Raw genomic sequence first — 26,792 nt, 5'->3', positions numbered from 1 at the left:
ACGAGCTGCCGGCGGCGCGCCAGTTCTCGAAATTGGGCGGCCACGGAAAGTACGCACGCCCGAATAAGAAGCCCCGTACCGAGATGCGCGCCGTACTGCGAATGGAGAACGACAGCGTGGATGGCGATCCGATCCAGCATGAGTAGCCGCGGACATAGAAAGAAATCCTGCAGATCCGCGGCGGTTCATGCCTTGCGCGACATAGTTTAAACTACCGCAGTTTTTTTTCAGGTCACACTGAATTGGAAATCCATTTCCCATTTCTGTCTGCTGAGAATACATGGTCCATACTGAGAGTGAACTATGCTTATTGAAAACAACTGTCTCTCTTGGGTTATTATAGGCAGCCCGAAACACAGCATGTTACAATCAGCCAATAAGACAACTCAAATGTTATACAGCGTTTCACCTTTTTTTTAATTACATAGCTTAAAGCAAAGGTGTGAAATTGTGGTATTCCCTTCTGCTGTCAATGCGTTGGCTTCTACTAAAGAAAACGGGTGGTCTAATGGTTGGCTCCTGGAATACAGCTGTAGAACATCCTAGTTTAACTTAGACAATTAACTAGAAAGTCTGCTCAACCGCAAATTACAAACAAACGTGTTTTCTTTCGTGCATTGATGCGTATATCGAGGTACCACCATTGCGACGCAGCAAAGCTTTCTTCATGGAGTTGAGAGGCAGATGGAGGTTTTGTAGCATGTCCGCAAATTTCCATTTAAGAGAAACCAGACGTGTATGCCAGTTCCTGGCACAGTTCTGGCGCAAATTACAGACAAACGTGTTTTCTTTCGTGCATTGATGCGTACATCGAGGTACCACCATTGCGACGCAGCTAAGCTTTCTTGATGGAGTTGAGAGGCAGATGGAGGTTTTGTAGCATGTCCGCAAATTTCCATTTATAAGAAACCAGACGTGTATGCCAGTTCCTGGCACAGTCCTGGCGCAAATTACAAACAAACGTGTTTTCTTTCGTGCATTGATGCGTACATCGAGGTACCACCATTGCGACGCAGCTAAGCTTTATTCATGGAGTTGAGAGGCAGATGGAGGTTTTGTAGCATGTCCGCAAATTTCCATTTAAGAGAAACCAGACGTGTATGCCAGTTCCTGGCACAGTCCTGGCGCAAATTACAGACAAACGTGTTTTCTTTCGTGCATTGATGCGTACATCGAGGTACCACCATTGCGACGCAGCTAAGCTTTCTTCATGGAGTTGAGAGGCAGATGGAGGTTTTGTAGCATGTCCGCAAATTTCCATTTATAAGAAAACAGACGTGTATGCCAGTTCCTGGCACAGTCCTGGCGCAAATTACAAACAAACGTGTTTTCTTTCGTGCATTGATGCGTACATCGAGGTACCACCATTGCGACGCAGCTAAGCTTTCTTCATGGAGTTGAGAGGCAGATGGAGGTTTTGTAGCATGTCCGCAAATTTCGATTTAAGAGAAACCAGACGTGTATGCCAGTTCCTGGCACAGTCCTGGCGCAAATTACAGACAAACGTGTTTTCTTTCGTGCATTGATGCGTACATCGAGGTACCACCATTGCGACGCAGCTAAGCTTACTTCATGGAGTTGAGAGGCAGATGGAGGTTTTGTAGCATGTCCGCAAATTTCCATTTAAGAGAAACCAGACGTGTATGCCAGTTCCTGGCACAGTCCTGGCGCAAATTACAAACAAACGTGTTTTCTTTCGTGCATTGATGCGTACATCGAGGTACCACCATTGCGACGCAGCTAAGCTTTCTTCATGGAGTTGAGAGGCAGATGGAGGTTTTGTAGCATGTCCGCAAATTTCCATTTAAGAGAAACCAGACGTGTATGCCAGTTCCTGGCACAGTCCTGGCGCAAATTACAAACAAACGTGTTTTCTTTCGTGCATTGATGCGTACATCGAGGTACCACCATTGCGACGCAGCTAAGCTTTCTTCATGGAGTTGAGAGGCAGATGGAGGTTTTGTAGCATGTCCGCAAATTTCCATTTAAGAGAAACCAGACGTGTATGCCAGTTCCTGGCACAGTCCTAACGACGAGACATTTATTTACCGATATACCTCCACTACCAAACGTCTCATTAGCAAGGTTGTTTGCAGGCGCATTAAACCTCATGTTTTTTCCTACGCTACTGCTTTAGCAGATAGAATTCCTGTTCGACAAATAAATAATCCATCAGAAACACATTGGAGTGCACAAACAGACAACAAGTTACACGCAATAAAACCGCACTTGGGACCATACACCACCGACACACGCAATAGATACTCTGAAGTCGCCCTGGCCAGATTACGAATAGGGCACACACATGCAACGCACTCACACCTTCTCACTGGATCTCCAAGACCTCTGTGCAGCTGTTGCGGAGAGGCCCTATCCGTAGTGCACATACTAATCAAATGCAAGGCACTTCACACAACACGACACAAACACTTCAGAGAACTCTACAGACAACATATCCCACTACACCCATCGCTGTTTCTAGGTGACGATGCCATTGTTTCTGTGAAACGTGTGTTTGAGTATTTGTCACACGTTAAGTTTTTAAACCTCATTTCCTATCACGCATAATCAAATGTGGCCCTATACACCAGCCATCACCATTATCTTTGACTGATTTTACTATGTTCGGTTGACACGTTTTTTTGGTACCTACCTTTTTGTGGTAACCACTTCACTTCATTAAATAACCTTTTCTCTAGCGCTTCTTGCCCTTAGTCGGCCTTGCGCCATAAAAACCCAACCATCATCATCATCATCTACAGTGATAAAACGGCTTTTATTCACGCGACCTTCGTGGGTCCTCTGAATTAAAACTGGCAGCAGTAATTTGCAAGAAAACTGGAAGTGAACATCAGTACCGACACAAAACATAACACCAAATAAAGCTCTAAATCAAGATTCATTTAGTAATAAATGTTTGAGAATTTGGGCAACCAGATCCCTAAAACGAAACGACTCGTTAAATGTCTGTTGCACAATATTAGAGATAAGCCAAGTCGACGAGGCCAGCTGCTTTTCTAATGCTGTACAGCGGTAGTATAAAAATTCAGACGTCGGAATTTTTTCCAGAAGGTAGCAGGGCAGATTGCCCAGGCACAGACTGCGTATTTTCGGCTGCTGAATCCAAAAACATCCATGCAGATTGCAAGGTGTGAAGAATCACCGGGCAGCCAAAATAGTGTGCATTCCCGCGCAACGAATGACTTTTCACGAGGCCTTCTGCCCATGCACATCCTGGACTCGTTTCGGTCTTAAGGCAGTACCACTTGCTTTGCCACTTTCCGCTCTTTACCAGTGGGCAGTTCCTCCGTCGCGAAGGCGATTTTGAGTGATATCCCGGAAAATGTTGGGCTGCCTTCTGATAATCTAGTTTTCCTGAGTGTCCTCAGTTCACAAGGGAGTTTGCAGACTGCAAATATACTTCATGAGGTTAATGAGCAGAACTTTAGCTTTAAGTGTGCTGTTGCGTATTTAGTTTAGAGTACAATGGAGACAAAATGCAAGCTTGGCGCGCTTGCTGCTTGGTGGCGATGATAATGATGCCATTTTTATCACCAACTTCGAACAAAAAATCGAGATGTTGGCCTTATGTCACGGGCCAGATGCGCAGATGGCAAAATTAACAAAATAACAAAATTAGTAGTGGCGACTTCCCAGACCCTTTCCACCAATTTTCCTCAGAAGTCACAGAATCTTGTTCGTGCTGTGGCCGGAAGCCGGCCTAAGCCGCTTCAAAGAAAAATGTCAGAGGGAGAGTGTAATGGGGCCTCTGGCTTTTTTTAGTGTGTCACTCATATGGGAGCCTGAAGATAAAGAAACTGAGAAAAATGGGGTTGATTGCTTTTTATAAAAAGCGGTAAAAGGCGAAAGTGAAATGTGCGTTCACAGGAGCATTTGAATGTTTATTGTGCATCGCTATGAACTTGCACATCGCTATTTTTATTTCATCGGTGTGGCACCATTACACGCATGAACCTTAGACACTGGATTACACTCGTCCGAGCATTGCGTAAACTCGATTGAAACCACAGGCAATCGCAAACCATGTGAACGAAAGCGAACGGGTTGTCAGCGAGTCATTTGGTGAAGTCACAGTACGCTATAGCGAAAGTAGCACATTTGCGGCTCGGCAGAAGTCTTGTTGGTGTGCTCGGCGAACGACGTCCTGCTGGCGGCATTCCACAAGCTGAGTGGCGTTCCTCATAGGCGGTGTACGGATAAAGTAGCGGTTTCGGCTGCTGTACGCTGCCCTATCGAGGCGCCAACTATCGGCGCTCATTAGTGTCGTGACCCACTACTTCGCTTCATCTCACCTAGAAGACAGCACCATCTGAATGGAGAAACTACAGGGAAGGACAGAAGGCGCGTTCGTACAGCTATCCGGGCATCACTGCATGGCTCAGTTGGCGCAGCGTTACACACCTCCCTTTGCGGCCAGAGTAATCGTGGGCGTGAATGCTAGCGCCTCCGCGCCAATGGAACTTTTTCTAGTGATGTCATTTTCGTGATGGATGTGACGTCGGTGAGGTTTGTGCACCCCGGCATAAAACATTCTTGGTAAAATGATTTATTGCGAAAGCACTATTGGCCTGGTCCAACGAGTTTCGCCGCGCGTACGATTTTGACCTTGGAGACATACCACGTGACACACAGTAGCCGCGGCGCCGGGGACCAGCAGCGCCGGCCGAGAACATTACAAGGAGGAGGAGCGACTGTCTCGAGCGGTGGAAAGACATTTCACATAAGGACGAATGTTTTGAGGCGTGAAGAAGCACTCGCCGACTGCTGATAATGCATTCGCTTCGTTCAGTGAGAAATCCTGTTGTCCGCCGCTGCACCGAGAGTCGCCTTGGTGCGTCGGACCATCCTGCAGATATCGCTATGCTGGCTAAAGGGTTAAAGCGAAAACACGAGTACGAGCGTGCCGAGGAGTTGGTTGTAACGAGTAAACAACGGGAGCTTCCGCGAGCCAAGCGTCGGGGGACGGATAGACAAAAATATGGCTAGGAGCTTTAGAGGCACCAATGCACGCCTGACCCACGACTTTCACGCGGACTTCAGAAACTGGGAAAACGACGCAAGTGAGGGATCGCTGTGCGCAACATTATCCTAGCAACATCGATCGGACGGCAGGCTGTGCTTCGGCTGCTTTCGGTAGCATATCCTGCCAGGTCCAGCAACGCCGCAGCCATTTTTCTAAAGGGATCATGAAGACAAAATAAAAGTGTTTTAATTATAGGCTTTAGTGTTTAACAGTGCCCTCAGTGCTGGTCCGGTAGAAAACGATGCTTTAATAACTAAAAAATAAACAATATAAGCCCGAATTTGACATGACTCTTTGCTTCTTGTGTTTCATGACGTCGGCAATGTCTTAATCAGGGACGTACGTAAAACAAAATTTACTATGCTGAATAAGGCTGCCACGGGTATTTCGTGACCTCGGCAATGTCCTATTTTGGGCACAGACTTAAAACAAGTTGCAGTACACTGACTACGGCTGCTGCCAACGATAAAAAAATATCTTGTTAGCCTGGTCACCATATGCCTTCATAGATGGTGTGGCCATAGCGCTCGAGGACCGCTGTCCACTCATGCTATATTCTTAGCGGATTTGTATATGGCTTAGTATTGTTAGGGTTGATAGCCATTGTGTTGTGAACCCCGCACGGGGCACCTTGAGCAATCTTGGTGACGGTACTGGCGATACCGCGGACCCCGAGCCCCCAAACATACGCTGGATCCAACCGTGGCAATGTGTTTATAGGTGGAGGGTTAGAAACCATGAACGGTGGCCGTCGGAGCCTTGGTCAAGCTCCGGCCGATGGGCTCCCTGCCTGTCTACCAGGCAGGGAGCTCCGGGACCTCTTTGACTACCAGGGTAAGGTCAAAGGAGAAAGTACCCCCGTCTCCCTGCTTTTATACTATGATATATGGCTTCCAAATTTTCCAAATCCAAAGATCGGCCCCCTAAAAGGGGCCGCACCGAAGTATCCTTTCCTCCGTTGCCAACGACGAGTTTCCGAAAGCCGGACAACTATGCTAGGTTTTTGGTAATCGAATCTGTTGATCCGTCGAACCCCCTTGCCACAAAGTCTGTCTTCCTGATCTCCAAATTTCTTGAGGGCATTGTTGGTCAGTCCTACAAAGCCAAAAAACTCAGAACAGGAGAAGTTCTTGTAGAAGTGAATAACAAGCAACAAGCTACAAATCTCTTGACTCAAACTCGCATCGCAGATCTCGACATCAGGGTCACACCCCACCGCAGCCTTAATAGCTCCCAGGGTGTGATCTCTGAGTCAGATCTAATGAATGAAACTGACACCGATAGGTTGGAAGGCCTTAAGGACCAAGGTGTGACAGCAGTGAGGCGTATCATGATTCGTAGAGATAACAAGGAAATCCTAACAAAACATGTAATATTGACTTTTCACCATTCCACAGTTCCTGAATCAGTACATGCAGGTTTCATTCATTGCCCCGTCAGGCCATACATCCCCAACCCCCGCCGGTGTTTTAAATGCCAGCGGTTTGGGCATGGCACTACCGCCTGCCGTGGTCGACTAACATGCGCCAAGTGCGGACAACACGATCATCCATCAGACAACTGCCCATCGCAAACCCTCATGTGTACTAACTGCCAGGGGCCCCACGGGGCCTACTCTAGAACATGCGAGAAATTCAAACAGGAGAAGGAGATCATCAAGGTGAAAGTCACTGAGAACCTTACCTTCCCAGAGGCGCGAAAGAGGTTCGCCTCTTTCCCCCTGGGGAGGTATGCCGACGCAGCTCGCCGGGGGGCGGAGCGGCGTCTCGTTTCCACAGGGACCCAGTTCAGCGAGTCTGACCTGGTCCCTCCCCCGCCCCCCCCCTGGGTTGCCTCTGGCAGCCCAACCCGCCACCACGCCGCTTGCTGAGGCAGCAGCGGTTGTGGTGGTAACCTCTTCCGTCGGGACCGGTGCCGCTCCCGCCTCTGTCTCCCCATCCTCCAGTGCGTTGGAGGGTACAGAGGTGATGGACACCACGGGCCCCGCACCGGTTCCCACCGCCACCGCACCGCCCGTGCCACCTTTGGCGCCCCGGACGCCCTCGGCGGTGGCGGCTCAAACGAAGGGCTCCCGAGGGGGGGCCAAGTCCGGGGGGCCCGGTCCGTCGGGCACCCCTCGGACATCCGACGACGACATGGATGTCGGGCCGTTCCTGCCTGCAACGCAGCGCAAGGAACGCGTCCCGACGCCAAAGCCTCCCGACAAGCCAAAAAAGACGAGATTCACAGCCCCGAAAGACGACACATAAACAAACACACACACTCCAGTAGCTCCAACACTAAATAATGGGAAGAGAAAACATAATTCAATGGAACTGTAGAGGCCTTCTTAAAAATCTTGACGATGTATACGAAATACTGCATGCTAATCAGCCAAGTGTGATGTGTCTTCAGGAGACGCATTTGAATTCCAAGCCCACAAATTTCTTAAATAGGTACATGGTCTTCAGAAAGGACAGGGATGGCTGCACACACTCTTCGGGCGGTGTAGCCATAATAGCCCGGAAATCCCTAGCATGCCACCCTGTCGCTCTCAACACCGTCCTTGAGGCTGTAGCAATACGCACAATAATATTTAATAGGTTGATAACGGTATGCTCCATTTACATTCGTCCTGATGATGCACTTCTGAGCTCTGACTTCGAGGCGCTGGTCGACCAGCTGCCCGAGCCATACATCATAACAGGCGACCTTAATGCACACAACTCTCTTTGGGGCTCCTCTAGAACGAATGCCCGAGGTCGCCTGATAGAGAAGTTTCTTACATCTTCAGGAGCATGCCTTTTCAACAAAAAACCGCCTACATACCATAACTTAGGACACAATACATACTCGCATCTTGACTTGGCTATTGGTTCCGCAGTTCTCTTTCCATGTCTTGAGTGGGGTGTGGGCACGGACCCATATGGTAGTGACCACTTCCCCACTTCATTAACGTATATAGGTATAGGCCCGAGCAGTCCATCTTCCCATAAAAGGTTTAATGAATCAAAAGCAAACTGGAGCACATTCACACAAACATCTCAACTACACCACACATCCATAAAACACCTACACGTGGAGGAAGCCGCCCAACTCGTCACGGCGCACATCCTCGACGCTGCCGAAAAGTCCGTTCCCCAGGCCTCCAGTGGGTCCCGCACCCCAAGGAGGCCCTGGTGGAACGAGGACTGCAGGCGGGCGCGAGAGGCCCAGAACAAGGCGTGGGGTGTCCTTCGCCGGTTCCCCACGTCACATAACCTCATTTCTTTTAAACGGGCAAAGGCTTTTGGGAAGCGAGTGCGTCGTGAGGCGAAAAGGGAGAGTTGGCGCTCCTTCCTCACTTCCATCAACTCATACACTGACACGCGAAAAGTCTGGACACGAATACGAAAACTAAAAGGACAACAGACTCACAGCCTGCCCCTGGTTAGTACAACAGGGGACACACTGGAAGACCAGGCTAACACACTTGCACAACACTTCGAACACGTGTCCAGTTCAGCACACTACACCAACACTTTCATTAAACACAAAGCATCATGTGAGAAGAAGTCCTTGCGAGACACTAATAAGTCGAACTCATCCTATAACACCCCCTTTTCACTTCATGAGCTGAAGGTCGCACTCGGTACTTGTAAACCTTCAGCTCCAGGTGCAGACAGGATTTCATACACAATGATACAACACTTACATGCAGACACACTTGAAACACTTCTTCACCTCTACAATAAAATATTTCTTTCGGGGCACTTCCCACGCTCTTGGAGGGAGGCCATAGTAGTGGCTTTCCTAAAGGAAGGGAAGGACCCTTCCTCTCCCGCCAGTTATCGCGTCATTGCCCTGACAAGCTGCCTGTGTAAGCTCTTCGAGAAGATGATAAACAGGAGACTCGTGTACTTCTTAGAGTACAACGGTCTTCTCGAGAGCTGTCAGGCAGGCTTTAGGGCGGGGCGATCTACGAACGATCAACTCGTTGCGTTAGAGTCATATATTAAAGATGCTTACCTCCATAAGCAGTACTGTATGACAGTATTCTTTGATCTTGAAAAGGCGTACGACACTGCTTGGCGGTACGGCATCCTCAGCGATTTGAAGTCCTTTGGTATGTCGGGTAACATGTGGAACACGCTTGCCAGTTACCTCTCTGAAAGAACGTTTCGCGTGCGAGTTGGAACTGCACTCTCTAGAGTTCATGTGCAGGAAAACGGTGTTCCGCAAGATGGAGTCTTGAGTTGCACGTTGTTTATTGTAAAAATGAACTCTCTTCGGAAGGCTCTGCCACCAACCATTTCCTGCTCAATCTATGTAGACGACGTGCAATTATCCTTTAAGTCTTGTAACCTGTCTATCTGCGAGCGCCAAGTCCAGCTTGGTGTTAACAAGCTAGCTGGCTGGGCAGATAGCAACGGTTTTAAATTTAATCCAGTGAAGTGTACTTGTGTTTTGTTTTCGAAAAGGCGCGGCATTCGGCCGGATCCAGACATCAAACTCAATGGTGTCTCAATTCCAGTCAGAAATGAACACAAGTTTTTAGGTGTAGTCCTTGACGAAAAGCTCTCGTTCATTCCACACATAAAACAACTTAAACATAAATGCTTAAAGGCCATGAATATACTCAAGGTTCTCTCCCACTCTTCATATGGGTCTGACAAACAACTTCTTTTACGTGTTTTTACCAGCCTGATAGGTTCACGATTAGACTATGGAAGCGTTGTTTATGGGTCAGCAAGTAAGACATCCCTGAAAATGCTGGACCCAGTGCTTCATCTGGGGCTCCGGTTGGCATGTGGCGCCTTCCGGACTAGCCCGGTCGAAAGCCTCTATGTGGAGTGTAATAAGTGGAACCTACAACGTCAGCGAGCATACACAGATCTTCTTTTTGCTTTTAAAATTTCATCTATGCCACACCATCCTTTTAAATCGGCTTTTTATGATACGTCTCAGACTGCACTACTCCTAAACCGACCATCGTTCTCTGCGCCCTTCTCTTACAGAGTTAGAGAGGAAGCGTCAGAGCTTGCTGTCTCCTTTTTAGATACCATCCAAAGTTCTGTAACAGATCTCATAGCACCATGGCATCTCCGCCCTGTCTCATGCGACACATCATTCACACATGTAGATAAAAACCGAGCTCCCACATGTGCAATTCTGCAGCATTTCTTGTATTTGCAGCAGAAGTATGAGTGCTCTGAATTTTATACGGATGCCTCTAAGACTTCCACCTCTGTGTCCTGCGCGGCGCATGGGCCCGGCCTTAGTGTCACCAAAACTCTGAATAGTCATACTAGTATATTTACGGCAGAGGCTTACGGTGTACTTCTTGTTGTTAATCATATCCTTCAAAGTCACATCCCACAATCCATTATATATACAGACTCCCTCAGTGTCGTGCGGGCGTTGTCGTCAACAAAGTATTCAAAAAATCACGTTGTAAATCTAATAGTCAAGGGTATTATGTCGGTGTATGTACGCAAGTTTGAACTGGTTCTTTGCTGGGTCCCTGGCCACAGTGGTATAGCCGGGAACGAAGCAGCGGACCGAATGGCTGCTGCTGCTACACTCTCGAATACAGTAGACATAACCACATTACCCTACACCGACGTGAAACCACACATCAGACAACAACTTCGCAAAACATGGCAAACGCACTGGAGTGAACAAACAGACAACAAGTTACACGTAATAAAACCACACTTGGGACCATACACCACCGACACACGTAATAGATACACTGAAGTCGCCTTGGCTAGATTACGGGTAGGGCACACCCATGCAACGCACTCGCACCTTCTCACGGGGTCTCCAAGACCTCTGTGCAGCAGGTGCGGAGAGGCCCTATCCGTGATCCACATCCTCATACAATGTAAGGCACTCGACATTACACGACGAAAACACTTCCCACAACTACACACACGACATATTCCACCACACCCGTCATACTTCTTAGGAGATGAAGCCATGTTCTCTGTTCAGCGAACCTTAAGGTTCCTATCTGAAGTTCATTTCTTACAACTCATCTCTTATCACCCATAGTTTTACCCCTGGTCCCATACACCAGCCGCCTTATTTAATTTTTAACCACTCTTGTTCTTCACCCTGGCCCTTTACACCAGCCGTGCTCATTGTTTTTAACTGATTTTACTTCGTGTTCTCTCCTATCAAATCACTTTGTGTTTGGCGCTCTTTGCCCATGTCGGCCTTGCGCCAATAAAATCAATCCATCATCATCATTGTGTTGTGAAACATTGGGTACGAACAGACAGGCAGGGTCATGTACGGTCAGTGCCACTTATGCCAATTGCGCAGTGTCCTGACTGGCCAAACGCGCCCTACTGCTGTGCGGCGTCGGGCGGCATAGCACGTGCCGTTCGCATTAGGGCTTCTGAGTTGATGTGTTCGTGAGCTCCGGTGTTTAAAAATATACTGCTATAAAAAAAAGAAGGTGCACTTAATTTAAGCGCGAATAGATCTTATAATCCCTGTTGGAGTTGCGTTCCATTTCTTTGTCTTCAACCAATAGCAATGAATTGCCCACTGTAGGTTATGAGCCAACTGCGGAAAAGTCGCGACCTATTCACAGGGCTTTTCTCTGTTTGCTTATTATACAGACTATGTGAGTAAAGTCGGCGTTAAAACAGGTGTCAGCGTAGACTATGTGAGTAAAGTGAGCGTTAAAACAGCTGTCAGCGCAGTTGTGACAAATAAGTCTTTTCACTGAATCAGCCCACTATAGTTTAGAAGCCAACTGCGGAAAAGTATCGAGCTATTCATTGGGCTTTTCGCTGTTTTCTCATTATACAGACGATGTCAGTAAAGTCAGCGTTAAAACAGGTGCCAGCGTAGTTGTGAAAAATAGGTCTTTTCATTGAATCAAAATGAAATTTGTCTATCGAAAGAGAGGTGTCAGCGTGGTTATAACGAGTCAATCTGTCGAAAAAAATCTAACTTAAAGAATGTGCACTAAATTTAAGCGAGAATAGCTCCTTCTTCATGCCTTTAATTCCTGCTTGTTTTTCCGAAGGATTTTGTTCGCTCTGCCAACTGGAAAACAACTGCTCACTATGGGTTATGAGCTCACTGCGTAAAAGACGCAGGTTAGTCACATGGCTATTCGATAGTTTCCCAATTATACAGACTCTGTAAATGAAGTTGGCGTTTTAAATGGTGTCACTTTGTTTTTTATCAGTCAATCTTTTCACTATGTATAAGTTATATATGAGCTATGTATAGTTAAGTTATATATATAGTTATGTTAACATATATAGCTAAGTACACGCGATTTATTTTCTGCAATTTCTATTTTTGCCTGTGGACCTTTATAATTTCTATACGAAAATTGTATCATTTGTACACGTTGTATTATTTATATCATTTGTACAACTTGCATTTACGTTTGTTTTTCTTAGTTTAAAGAGCTACTTTTTGTGGTTTTGTTGTTTGTTGTTTTTATTGTACATTGTTGTTGTTATGTACAACGGCTCCTGGGCCTAGTCAAGCTGCAACTCGCAGCTTATAGCCCAGGAGGCCGTCCAGCGGTTGTTCTGGAGAATAAATGAAATGAAATGAAAATGAAATGAAAGTTATATATAAGCTATAAGCTTCATGGAATCACTGATTACAGGTCCGTTGTGTTGGCGGAAGGCTTGCGCGTGGACGTCAAACAGCCTAATACGACCTATCTGGGGCTTCATGGATCGGGCGTATTCTGCTCTGTGTTACTTAGACTGTAAGATGCCTACGATATTGAAGGGAAACAGGCGGCCCAATGTTTGTTGGCTAGAATAAAAGTCTAATGCGTTAAAGTTTCATTGAGGCAGGCATACAGCTGGGGTGTATGCTTAATCGCAAATTACAAAGAAACGTGGGTTATTTCGTGCAGTCCTCCGACTGTGTCCATCTCCGCAGGACATCCACCTCTCAGAATGGAAAGGCGCTAATTCTTAAGTGCAGAGCACTTTAGGAGCTCGCCTTGTTGCCCTAGCTCACTTGCTCGACCCAAGTATATAGAGAACCAGTTCGGCGCCCGGGGTAACGCTGTTGTTCGCGGCGTACCCCAGAGGCTTCATAACCCAAGCGGTTTATATATAGTCATAAGCGTTCGAAACTTGTAAAACGCTTGCGCTTGTCATAAATCTTCGCGTTGTTTAGCGCGAAGAAAATTTTAGGTAATGATGGTTTCATTTTAGTGGCGTGAGCCCAACTAGGGCAAAGAGCGCCAAAAACAGACGGCAAGTAATTAAATATTAAAGGTGAATAGTAAAATTGAATAGCAACAGAGGTAAACACAAATAAAGACAAAGAAGATGGCTGGTGTAGAGGACTAGGTTGTGATTATGGATGGTACGGTATGAGATTCAGAAATTTAACTTCGGATGAATACTTAGAAGCACGTTTGACAGAAAACATTGGTTCTTCGCCTAAGAAGTGCGATTTGTGGAGTGGGATTTGCGTCTGTAGAGTTTTCGAAAGTGTTTTCGCCGTGTGGTTTGAAGTGCCTTGCATGTGATTAGTATGTGAACTACGGATAGGCTTCTACACACCTGCCGCACAGGGGTCTCGAAGACCCAGTGAGCAAGTGTAAATATGTTACATAAGTGTGGCCTATGCGTAGCCTGGTTAAAGCTACTTCCGTGTGTATGTCTTGCTTGTCTGTTATGTATCGACCTAAGTGTGCATTTATGTTATGTATCTACCTAAGTACCTAAGTGAAAACTATAGGTACATTTGAGGAACAATACACGTAATTACTGGCACTACCCGCGTTCCTTTAGTTAAGGAGGCCCATTGGGTTGGTTTTTACGATAGTAAAGGCAAAATGGGGCAGTGCAACGCCGGCACGTGCGGGGTGAAAAGCACAAAGAAAACAGAACCACCGCTGGCGCAGTTTCAGGCAGGGGGCGCTGGAGCCCTGCGAAGGCGGGAAGTTTGAATTGCATGGGGTGGCAGTACTAAGCGGATAACGGTGGTACATCCCATTATGGCGAATCACTGCTCTGCGCTTCCGAAAACTTTCACATTTTTATTTATTTATTTTACATACTGCAGGCCCTAACCAGACCCTTGGAAGAGTAGATGGATTGGTAAGATGAAACACAATAACGGCCCACAAAAAACATTTTAAAAACGTATTGATACACACAGGATACTTTGTGATACACATGCATACATTCTTAGGAAAAATCAGTCTCTTCTAGACGGTTCATAAAAGATTCCAACGTGTAACAATTCACATCATTGACCGGCAGCACTTATGTGTGTTGACACGACTAGCAGGCTGACAAATGACCGTGTGATGGTTTGTCCTGAGTGAGTGTTTAAATGGGTCCTGTAAGTACCGAGCGCGCGGTATCTTAAAATGACCGTGATAGAGTAAGTATTGGAACTTTAACCCAGAAGTTATTCTTCGTTTGGAAAGTGGCTGAAGATTTGCTCTAATAATTAGGTTGGTGGCGCTTGAATGCCGCGGCGAATAATTAGAGGAGATGAACCGTTCAACTAATTTCTGAGTTTGTTCAATTTTGTCTTTTAGGTGTTGTTTGTGGTAATTCCATATCAAGTTGGCATATTATAGGCAGGACGAATAAGTGCCCGGTATGCATTTCCTTTGACTCGGGTAGTAGGATTTGGCAAAGTTCTTCGAAGAAAGGATAGTTTTCCTACCGCTTTTTGCAGACGGTGTCAATAGGGAGTTCGCAACTTAAGTTCGCTGAAAGCGTGACGCCAAGGTAGTTCACCTGATTATTTTTAGGGAGTTCAATATTTTCTAAAGTGTACGAAAAATTAAGCGGATGCTTCTTATTAGTGAATGTGACGCATTTGGTTTTGGATGCATTCAGTCTCATACCCCATTTCTGGCACCAAGCATGTACATTTTTTAGTGAGTTGTTCTGCCCGATTTGGTCCTCTGATTCTCTTATAACTGTATACACGACACAATAATCTGCGAAAAGGCGCATCTGGATTGGTGACTGGATACAAAATTGGATATCATTGATATAAATAAGAAATAGTAGAGGCGCAAGGGCTGAACCCTGCAGTACCCCCCCGAGTACAAATTGAGTTTATCGGACGTGTGTGTGTTTCCGGCTACACATTGTGTTCTGATCTGTAGGAAGCTTTGAGTGGAACGGCTTTACTTTTTTTAATTGCAGAGCACTTACGTCGCTTACCCTGTCGTAGTAGTTCTTTTTCTGTCACACTGTTAAGCAACTGCCGGAATCAGGCGTCGCCGAAAGATAGCAGAAATAATTAGAGCCCCGAGGCGTTACGTCATAACGGGCACAATGAGGGGCTTCGAAAAACAAGCGGTTTATACAGTCAACCATTGGAAACTCCAGAACCACTGGCGCTTGTTATAGATATCCCCGTTCTTTTTGACAAACAAATGAGAAGGTATATTTCAGGTAAACTCTGTGTATATAACTTGCAGCCCCAACGCTTTATTAGTTAGAAACACCCATTGTGAAGGTTTTCGCGACAGTAATAAAAAAACGTGGCCGCAAAAATGACGTGTTCAAAACTGAGCAGTAATGCGCTGGTAGGAGCGAGATAAAAGAAAGCACGAAAAGTGCAGAACTCCCGCTGGCGCTGTTTCAGTCACGATGCGCGCGAGCACTGTGAAGGTGTAAAATTTTAATCCCATTGAGCCAACCAACGTTCAATTCATAAAGAGAGGAGCGAGACAGCGAGGCGAAGAGCGTGATGGCTAGCAGCAGTGAGCCGATAAAAGTGCTACAGCCCAGTATGGCGAATCAGTGCCGCGATTCAGATACCCTTAAGACAGCTTTCCCGTTGAGTGCCCGCTTTCGATTTTTCTTCTTTTACTGCCCCTTGAACGCGAAATACTTGGAAAACGTCGTATTTTCTCATTATCTCATATGGAAGATAAAGACTTACGCTCACACTTCCTGCTTAGCTCTGTCATGCCCTTGAGAATCAGCGCGAAAAACATTTCGGAGAGGGGTTTTTTCGCGCTCTTTTTCAAGGTGCCATGTGTACCCAACTAGCCCAAAGTCAAGCTTTATTGCATCACATGTCATGCCCCTTTCGTGTGTTGGTACGACCCAATGGTAAGACTGCTACCATCGCGCGCTAATGTATCCAGAGACGTTACTGACATTAGCGACTAAGTTCACAGAGGTTTCATGCAGCTGGCGCACACACTGACCCAAGTGCTTACTGCTCGGTCCCGTAACAAGGTGAACACACCTCGACTTGCTGTTGGTAGCTGGGTATAAGAACTGCACGGACAGCGTACATAAAAATACAACATGAAAACAGTATATAACAGCTTTCATATAAAAATACCGTTGCATATGGAAACCCTAAGTACAAATGGCTGCAACCTTCCTAACAAGCCTTTGTATTTGACAACAATTTTTTTAGTAAGGGAAATAGCGATATCAATATCTCACGGCGCAGTTTACTCGTTTTGTGGCAAGAAGTGCCTCAGGGTGGATTTATTGATCGAAGCGGCTGTACGTTTAAGCCGGTGCTGTTTCAATTATAGTGAGATATTTTCTGTAGGAATATCCAACGACTGCACCAAAGAGTCGACACCTAGGGACTATAAAGTACGCCTGTTTGGGTGCTGTTGAAAACAGAAATTACGAGTTGTCAATTGCGTTGACCCTGCTTCTAGTGGGTATTCGCAGAACTACAGCAAAATTTGCTTGTGTCCTGCAATATTATGCAATTGAACTTAGTTGCAAGCAAAGATTTTATTTGAACTCGAGTGACACAATGGGTAATTCAAGCAAAGATTTTGTTTGAACTCAAGTGAAGCAACGGGAAATTAAATGTAACAAGTCACTGCACAGAAGCCACATTGCTTCCTCGCACAAAGGAGGATTTGTTGGCGAAAACATCGAAGTGCATTACACAATTTCAGATGCCCACAAAAGCACACGAATATTCTGGTCAGAATGCTCGCATTACAAAAAAAGCCTCGTTCTGCCATTTGTGCAACGTTCAATACTAACGGCAATGATTGAAGATCGACGAGTCAGCACTTTAAAAATACATGTGCATGAAACATCGTACGCGTGATATCTATGTAATTCTTGGTGAAGGTTTTGACATTTCTTACAGCCATCACTCTCTTGAGTAGATACTAGCGGACATTGAAATTTCGAGTATGACTCGACTAGTTACTCCATTTTTAATAACAAGCCATAGGAGAATTTGAGAGATTGGGCGAGTTGGTTCTTGATTGAATTATAACTAACCGCGCGAACAATTAGACGAAGGAAGAAAGAGAGTGGCTACACCGACAATCGCTGGTCCGTGTAGCCGCTCTCTCTTGTCAGTGCTTGTCCGTGTAGCCGCTCTCTATCGTCCTTCGTCTAGTTGTTCACGCTGTTAGCAATTATTAAATGGGGAACTCGACATTTGGTTTGGGAAACGTTTCGTATTCGTCGAGCATTCGGACCTATGCAGATTGACTATAGCTGCCAAACACGTTGCAGCCCCAGAGGTGTACGACCGACAATAAGAATACCAATGTCAGGCACTTAAAAATAGTTAAACACAAAGTGTCACTGAACTTCATGTACACCCTTTATTCTGTCGAGACGTGTGCAAGCCCTATTTTGAAAACCTTATAAGCCTACACACTAAAAAACATAATGCGGTGACAAGAGCCTCCCGGGACTGCCGTGTTTTTTCAAAAACATTATTCCCGGCATTCATGTTCGCACGGTGGCTAGAACACCGCACTAGGGGCACTCCATGTGGGCATGTCCTGATGATCCCTGCACCTCCAGAGCGTGTTACGAGGAGAGGAAGGAGCTCTGGGTTGCACATATCCGGGGATCCAAATCTCCTTGGTGAACCGAGCCACTGCTGTCGTCGTCAGGCTCATGCCACCGGCCACCCCACCCTCTTAACTGCATTGTACAGTAAGGTTTCTCTCTCTCTCGTGTTCGGTAGCATTGCGAATTATTCCCATGCCAACAACACTGCTCTGAAGGGTACGCCAGGCTAAACTGATATTTCTTTCTCTTACCAGGTGTGGCTCGAGGTCTGCTGGGCCAAAGAAGTCTTCGCATGGCTGGAATGGCTGGAAGAATGACTCGCCGGTTTCAGATATACTTTTGGGCTTGTAAAAGTGACCTCTCATTGTGAATGATATGGCCGCCGTCCAATTGATGCCCCTGTTCTGCATGTCGCTTATGTAGGACATGACCTCGAACTGCAACGTTTGAAGACGCGCAAGACGAATAGGCACATTAATGGTTGAAAATAACGGTATTGAGGCAGAGTGTCTCGCGGATCTTACAGCAGTTTTATGACTGACCCAGTCGAAAAACACAAGAAATTCTTTCGCACAACAGAAATTTCTGTTGTACAACAGGATCATCTGTCGTACAGCAGGGATCTGTGTTGGGACTACAGGATGGTCTGTCGTACGACAGGAATCTATGTTGTTTAACTACAGTATGTCTGTCGCACAACAGAGATTTCTGTTGTACAAACGACAGAATGTCCCATTTCATTACAAGATAATCCTGTCGTAGAATCTGTTGTGTTTTTTTATTCGGAACAGATGTATATTTGTGCACGCTGAATTGTAGGAACCATTTAAGTTCAAGTTTAGTTCCCGGAGGAATTTATGAGGACCAAGCCCATAGCACTGAACCCACCTAAACCAGCACGGGAACTGCGGATGCGCCAGACCAGCGGGGAAACAAAGACGTAACATGCGGGATCGCCAATACGGAAATACGTTTTTTTCCAGACGAGCCGTAATAAGTAAAGGAGAACAGTGGAAATACGCGACCAAGTTAACTTTTACTGTCAGAGAAAAAAGCGTGAATTGATTCAAACTCAGCCCATTGAAAGTACAAATATCGTTTGTTTTCTGACAGGCTGTCACGCATGCTACGGCACATTCTTTAGATTGTTGCATAAATAAGCTCAATGCACATGTCATTTAAAACAGCAAACTCCAATGGCTCGAAAAAAAATTTCGCAAATTGCTTGTGAATTGTTTGTAATTGATATATAAAAGACAACTCGCTTTTCGCTTTTATAGTACACCTTTCCTTTGGCTTTCAGGGTATACAGGCCCCAATGGCCCGTGTACCCCAAAAGGCTGAATTTGCAGCAGCCACACTGCACCAGGCCGGCATTTTATTCCGTTTTATATTGGCGCATATCTCTGCAAACGCATTGCTAAATACGAGAAAGAAAATACTCGGGCACACCGCCTCCGCACGTCCTGGCAGACTTCTAATGCGCACCATCGCGTATAGGAAGGCAAGAAACCACGCCAATGGATAGCGCCTTTTGGACATTCTGGACCGCCTTTGTTTGCGTGTAGGAGTCCAAACATTTGATCGTGGACCCACTGGGGACCCAAGATTTTATCGTGAGATGACGTCAAGCATCCTTGACGCCAACATGGTTTCCTCGACATCACTTACGACCACGGCCTAGTTTGCAGAGATCGGCTCTTATGAAAACTACCAACGTACAATATTAACAGCGGAGCTGCTGTAGCTGGATGTGTGGAACGTAACCTGTAACGCGTTAAAAACACAAAAAAAAAACGGTGAGCGCTGATCAGCGCGTGCCTCGAGGTGACCAGCGAGAGTGTCCGAGAGTGGTGATGTGTCCTTTACTGCTCACATACAAAAAACTTCTGCAGCTTCGGAGTTTTTGACACGTGGCGGACAAGGAATATACACGTGCCCGAAGAACAAGAGGCCTACCAAGAGGCGTATCCTTCTGCTAACGGAGAAGGATAGCGTCGACAGCAATTCTACACAGCGCGGTTAAACGGAAAAAGTGTTGGGAAGAGACAACCACTAGCCGAAGACGCCGAGTAACACCAGCGACGTAGAGACAGCAATGGTATGTGCCCTTCACCGCTGACGTAGAAAGAAATCCTGCAACTTTGCTACGGTTCAGACCTTGCGCGACTTCATGCAAGCTTCTCCAGTTTTATTCGGGGTGGGTTGCCTGCTGGTCTTGATAAGCACGCGCGTGCATTGGTTTTTTGGGAAGGTTTTAAAACCGCACTCGAAGACGGTGGTGGCACTCTCTTGTCCTATGATGAAGCTATCAATCGCATCACTGAAACCCGGAGGTAGTAAAGCAAAGCCTGGAGGCTACCGAAGAATATGTTCTAGCTGACACTGAATGCGACAATCTCCGGGTGATTGTTAGAAAGGCGTAAAGATGCGCGTGGACAACCTTGCCGGTGTATGAACACTCTTTTAATGATATAGACGCCATCTGCGAAGGCCTCCTCCTATTCAGCTTCTAAACACTGACTCCATTCTCCAAAGAAACATCTACAAGGCTAAAGCATCTGCGGGCCAAAATACTGCGATTTTGTCTGCTTTCCAAACACTGCATATACTGTGTCAATAATGCCAGAAAGTAGGCGACTTCCGCTTCCTGCTTTGCAGGCACTGGAACTTTGTCGCATGCAACTGCGTGTTGCTACGAGTAAGCCTGGGCATACACTAGCTGCTGTCTACGCGTCCACGGGCAGGCGATTCTTCCTTAACATTAACAGGTTCTAGAAAATCTTCCAAAACTACCCTGAATGTTTCCTCCAAAAATAACCATAATCGGTCTGGTTGGCTTCAAACGCAAGCCACACATACCGGCCCCACCTGTGAAATGTTTTGCCTTTGTGCACATTTTTAAACAACTGAATTATTGATGAATTGTGGGGACTTAACGCACCAACTCTACATGGTCGATGAGGCGCGCAGTAGCCGGGTCCTGGAAATTAATTGTGACAATCTGGAGGGGATATATAATGCACGCTGAAATCTTAACACGCGGGCGTTTTCGCTTTTCGCCTGCATCAGAAAAGCGGCCGCCGTGGCTTGGAATCGTACCGCCTCCCTTGGGCCACCATTAAACCCCATACGCATGTCTTCACATGTGTCCGTGACGGGTACCTCAGCGGCCATGGCAATTGAGATCTCTTCGTCGCGAACTACCATTTCTGTCAAACTTATAAAAAAACATGAACGATGGCTAGCGAGCTCGAGCTCGCTGTGGTGCGATCTCGTTTTAACAATGTCCAAAAGCAGTCAGCCAAAAAATGTGCTTTTTCATTGACTCCCGGTCTGAACTTGTGCACTTAGCATCACTTGCGAAAAAACTGATGACATGAACATATTTCCTGCACCTCCAAGCTACGCAAAAGCGGCCGAGCGCAGAACTTCCAAAGCTTTACGCTCACTGGCGAGTCAACCCTAATGTTGCAGTTGATAATGCAGCCTCATTGGGCCACAGCCGCTCTGTTACACAGGTACTGGTCCTTTTGGGAAGAAAAGACGCGACAACCTTCCCATCCGTGAATGCCTGAAGAATGTAGCGGTGCATTTGGAGTGATACAAGACTTGAGTATCTGCTTCTGCATCTAACGGAAGCTAAATTCAGCTTGAAGATGCCTTTTTGGCTGCTTTACTACTTGAACTACGTCTGAACGTGACCCACTCAATGCATTTTCTGCTCGAAATCTGCCAGGAATCTTCACGACTTTGTTCAAATACGACGTAAGAGAAGATATTGAACACGTGATCTGCATATACTCAAAATGTAGAATTCCATGACAGTCTCTTCTAATTTTTCCGTGAGTGCCGCATCATGTAGGTCTTCAATAGTGCGAATTTTGGGCCTGTGGTCGGACCCACGCGAGGAGGCATGGGCTTACAAATCTCTCTTTGTGTCTTTGGTGGCCAGTGGCTTGGACGAATCATCACGAAGAAACTTTACTGCGATGTGTTCAAAAATTCGTGCGCATCGCCTCTAGTTTTTAATACATCGACTTATGTATTTTCTCATATGGCGTACCAAGCTAGACAAATTTGGTAGGCAAACCTCGCATTTACCGTTAAATGCAGTCTCTACCTCTTCGAGTGGAGATCGGTGTTCCACCTGTTTGAAAACGCCGTCAAATTTAGTCACCGTCACTCAGGTCCGTGCCACCAACACGGCGGTTTTATTTTTTGCGGGGCAAATTTACCAACTGCAGTACGAACGCAAACCGTTTTACCCCATAAGGTGTAAAACAGTTGTGTGGAGAGCGACGACATTCCGGAGGCGTAACTTCCCGCATACCCTAGCTAGAACTTGTTCCGCAGCTTTCGGGATCCCCTAGAAAGTCTGTCAGGCGGGTTTCAGGGACAAAACAAACGCGAGTGGAAACGCTTCATTCGCCGAACACGTAAACGCCTTTAGCCTTCCGATCCTTCTTCGGCATACCTCTAGTGGCCGTCGTTTCAGTGCATTCACGTCTCCTAGTAACAATTACCTATTATCCGTGCGAACGTCTTAGGTGTCGAAAGATGCCGCAAATAAATATTTCCAAGAAGCATCGGTGATGTCTAATAGAAAAGAAATGTGCCTACAATTGAAAGTCCGTATTTGAAGGCAGACCGAGGAATGTTTTCCGGGAACTTGGTCATGGACGTGGGTAAGATGCGGCAATCTTCCTGGCGTCTGTCCTCGAAGGAAACGTGTGTCAGGAAGATGACAAGGGACGGAGGGGTTTCGTCCCTGCATAGCGCAAAACATAGACACAGGAATCAATAGGATTTAGTTAGTCTAGTTGGTTTCGAATCAAGCTCGCACCGTTAAAGACACCATAAATATAAAATACGTTTTGTTCATTAAAGTATTGCTGTCTTCCGACGTCTTTATTCCGTCTTTATCCGAAACTTCAGTTAAAGTTATCAAATAATGGAGATCTAAAGTAAATCCATGACTCAGTGGCGAGTCCTCAGCCACTTCCTGGAGATTTCTTTACGATGCCGCAAAATCTTGTTTGTGTGATATGCGGCCGTTGATTTGGGCCACCAGCTATAAAAACGTCTAGGCGATTGTAGTGGGGTCCCTATATTTTTAGTTTGATCGCATCCCTTGAATGCTAAGATACAGTACAACGTTGATAAAAATGATGATGATGATTGGATGTTTATGGCGCAAGGCCAACTAGGGCAAAGAGCGCCAAAGCAATGGTTATTTATGACGGTTGAAGATGTAACCCCTAAGATTGCTGAACAAGCGCAGAGATTAAAATAGTAAAATCAGTTAGACAATGAGGATGGGTGGTGTAAAAGGGCAGGGTGTGATAGTGCAGGGCATGAAACTATGTGCAAGAATTACGCGTGATAGGAAATAAGCTGTAAAAATTTGATTTCGCTAAGAAACCTAAAAGTGCGTTGTAGAGGGACTATGGGATCATCCGCTAAAAACAATGCTGGATGTAGTGGGATGTGTTGTCTGTATACTCGTAGGAAATATTTGCGTCTTGTTCTGTGGAGTGCTCTGCATATAATGAGAATGTGAATTACGGATAGGCCCTCTTTTGCGAAAAGACCAGAGTCCAGAACCCGTCGAACATGAGGTGTTTATTGACACATACCCCAAAGCATAGAAGAAGAAGTTTGTGCGTGTGTTCAGACTAATTTCGTAGGTAACCTGCTGTACAATCTCTGCGTAGGTATGTGCCTGATTTGAAGCTATGAACCAGAATACATTTTCTAACATCCTCCCGCCGGCGAAAAGAGGGGCATTAACTCGAAGCTTCCAGCCGATACAGATGTTGCACTGCACGTCGAATACGAGATCCGTCCGACTTCTTCAGAAGACAAAGACGAACTCTGTTGTCAGAGCCCGGAAAAGTTTTTTTTGATCACCGCCAGATCCCAAAGCGACCTTGGTGTTTTCTCGTTCACAATGAGGACGATATCGCCATCTTTAGCGTCGCTTGAAGATGCATTATGTACAGTGTGGGCGGATGGCAACTGCAGTATGTATTCTCTACGCCACCTACTCCAAAAAGCTTCAAATAACTCTTTCCGTCGTCGCCAGCGTCCCCGAAATTGTTTTTCTGATGACTTCTGGATCTCTAAGATTCCACCTTCTGGTACTGACAGCAGTCTTCTGCCGATCAAAAAATGTGCGGGAGTTAAGGGCTCCTCCTCTAGGGACGCTGAAAGGGTAGTCAGTGGCCGCGAGTTTACAATGGCTTCAACTTCTATAAGTAAAGTGTACAGTTCATCATAGCCAAAACAATTAGCTTTTAAAACTTTTCTCAGTGATTCCTTGATCGTTGTCATAATGTTGTAAACAACAACAACATCCTATAAACAACAACAACATCCTTTCAGAATGTTGTTGTTGTTTTTTCTGGAAAAATAAAAATTGAATTGAATTGAAAGTCTTTCCCAAAATCGGCCCCACCAGGCGGCTCGCTCGGCTATGAATTTACAGTGGATTTGGTTTTCCCTATAGTACTTCAATGTTCCCTCATCTCGTATCGTCCTCCAAATAGTTTTCAAATCTTTCGAAGCTCTTTTGAAAGTGAGGCTGTTGTCTGAATACACTGTCTTGCATATTCCTCTCCTGGCTGTAAAACGACGGAATGCATCTAAAAATTCCCCGCATTTCCCCGAGGGGAAGAATGAGAAAGTGCGAATGCACGAGTTGAATTTGCGCGGTTCGGTAATGTTCGCGAAAGAGAGATCACACACACACACACAACTACAAAGAAAGAAAGATGCATTTATTCACAGACACCTATTTGTGTTGTCGTTGTACTTGATTGCTAGAGCGGATCTCAGCTTTGAAATTTCGTGTCAGTACTCCTTTAAGCAGGTGCATTAGCCCTTCTCACGCCCGATTCTTGGCCAATCCCCCACGTGGGTATGTGCCATGTCAGCGGCCAAGCAGCGCGCGCCCATCTCCCCCCGTTGCCAAGGAAGACGAGGAGATTCCTGGCCAATCCCCCACGTGGGTATGTGCCGTGTCAGCGGCCAGGCTGCGCGCGCTTATCTCCACGTGCGCGGACATCGCCGGTGGACGCAGGTTCAGGGTCGCTTAAGAAGTGCATTGCACTTAAAAGTCTTGCGTGCTGAGACTTCGCACAATCTCGAGGTGTACTGCTCGCACGACGGCACAAGTGAAGATAACAATGTAACATTTCTTGGCTCCGTCTCCTTCTCGAGGGTACAATGGTCCAGGAAAGTCAACTCCAATGATACTGAACGGTTCGCATTTGGTGACTCTATACCTTGGGAGAGGAGCGAATGGCTCGCTCATTGCCTTCGCTAAATGCCTCTTGCATGTACTGCACTGACTGATCACTTTTTTAACCATTTGACGACCTCTGATAATGCAATATTGCTCACGTAACTGCACTAACGTATCTCGAACGCCGGCGTGAAAAAGCCGTCTGTGCTCGTTTTCAATTATTAATCTTGTAAATTCGTCGTCTGGAGGAAGTACGATTAGGTGTTGCTCGCTGGTCGTGAAGTCGGAATTCTGTAGCCGTCCTCCCACTCTAATCAAACGATCGTCATCACGATAGGGCAAAAGTTTGCTGATCACTGGATGAGTCAAATATTGAGGATAAAACGCCCGTTCTTGAGCTTTGTAAATCCAAACTTTCTTGGCGTTTTCAGTTTTGCCAGTGATTAGGGGTCCAGTTATTTTTCCGCGAGAGTTAGGAGAATTGTGAACAAACCGCATTATCCAAGCCGTGATGTTCAAGACCTTTGTCATGTTGTTGATCCTTGCGAGGTCAAAAAGCTTGGAACTATTCCTTTCAGTTACGGGTGAAACTAGTGTCCGTTCTTCTCTGGTTTCCGCATACGGTTCGCCGCGAAATGCTCTATTTGGCCATTTGTCGGTTCCTTTGAGCAGCCAGTCAGATCCTTCCCACCAAAGTTTGCTTTCTTGCAATTTCTTAGCCGATATTCCCCGCGTTAATAAATCTGCAGGGTTCTGATCTGTCGGGTAGTAACGCCACTGTTCAATATCGGTTAGGGAAAGGATGTCACTCACTCTGTTTGCAACGAACGTATTCCACTTTCCTGGGCTCTAGTTCAACAATCCTAGAACCGCAGACGAGTCTGTCCAAAACGACACTTGGCCGCGGGTACCATACTCCTTCTGTACGGTTGACATCAGCCGAACTGCTGTTAGAGCCCCAAGAAGTTCCAACCTTGGTAGGGTCTGCGTTTTCACGGGGGCGACTCTTGTCTTGACGATGAGCAGTCTAGTCATTATGCCACTGGTAGTTTCGACTCGCACGTAAACTGCAGATTCATAAGCTGATGTGCTTGCATCAGAAAACACGTGGGAGGTTGTTTTGCTGGGTTCATTTGACAGCACAAAGCGTGGTACCTGTATAACGTTAAGAAGACGAAGGTCTTCGCACCACTTGTCCCATTTAGTTTTTAAGTCATCCGGCAAATTTCCGTCCCAGTTCGCCTTCCTCTTCCAAGCCCTCTGAAAGAGTACCTTGGCCTTCACTTTGTACGGAGTAATAAGGCCGTATGGATCGTATATTTTGGCTGTGATTTTCAGCATATTCCTCTTCGTGCTTGGAATTGAGGCTACCAGTTGCATAATTTCAGACGTGTCGAACCCGTAGGTATCCTCGTCCGGGTGCCATAACACGCCTAGAACTTTCTTCTTTTGAGGGTTCGTGAACTTAACATCAGAGTTAACGGTGTTGTCCCCTTCACCAGCGGTCTTCAGTTGCGCTTGATTAGTCGTCCATTTTCTTAGGTGCATTACTGCTTTGCTAATGACTTAGGCTGCATTGTCACATAACAACAAGGCATTCTCGGTAGAGTCGGCGCCTGTCACAAAATCGTCAACGTAAAATTGATTTTTCATGGCCTTTGTAAGTTCATCATGCGGACCTGTCGAAGTTTCAAAATGGTAGTGCAGCGTGGCGCTCAGTACAAAGGGACTTGAGGTAGCACATACCTACGCAGAGATTGGA

The 26,792-nt window shown here is 46.2% G+C and overlaps 1 protein-coding gene across 1 annotated transcript in view; it reads right to left on the bottom strand.

Annotated features, from left to right (window-relative positions):
* The window catches only part of LOC144161880 (uncharacterized), a 38,472-nt gene extending 20,260 nt beyond the window's left edge, over nt 1-18,212 (bottom strand). Inside the window, exon 1 of the mRNA XM_077692449.1 lies at nt 18,033-18,212. Coding sequence (XP_077548575.1) covers nt 18,033-18,209 — 177 coding nt within the window. The 5' untranslated portion in view covers nt 18,210-18,212. The remainder of the gene's footprint in view (nt 1-18,032) is intronic.
* Nucleotides 18,213-26,792: the final 8,580 nt, after the last annotated feature.

The sequence above is a fragment of the Haemaphysalis longicornis genome, unplaced genomic scaffold, assembly GCF_048455015.1.
Source record: "Haemaphysalis longicornis isolate Haplotype H1 unplaced genomic scaffold, Haemaphysalis longicornis Haplotype H1 scaffold_12, whole genome shotgun sequence".
Taxonomy (NCBI): Eukaryota; Metazoa; Arthropoda; class Arachnida; order Ixodida; family Ixodidae; genus Haemaphysalis; species Haemaphysalis longicornis.
The sequence above is the reverse complement of the archived record's forward strand: the minus strand, read 5'-3'. Positions and strand labels throughout refer to the sequence as shown.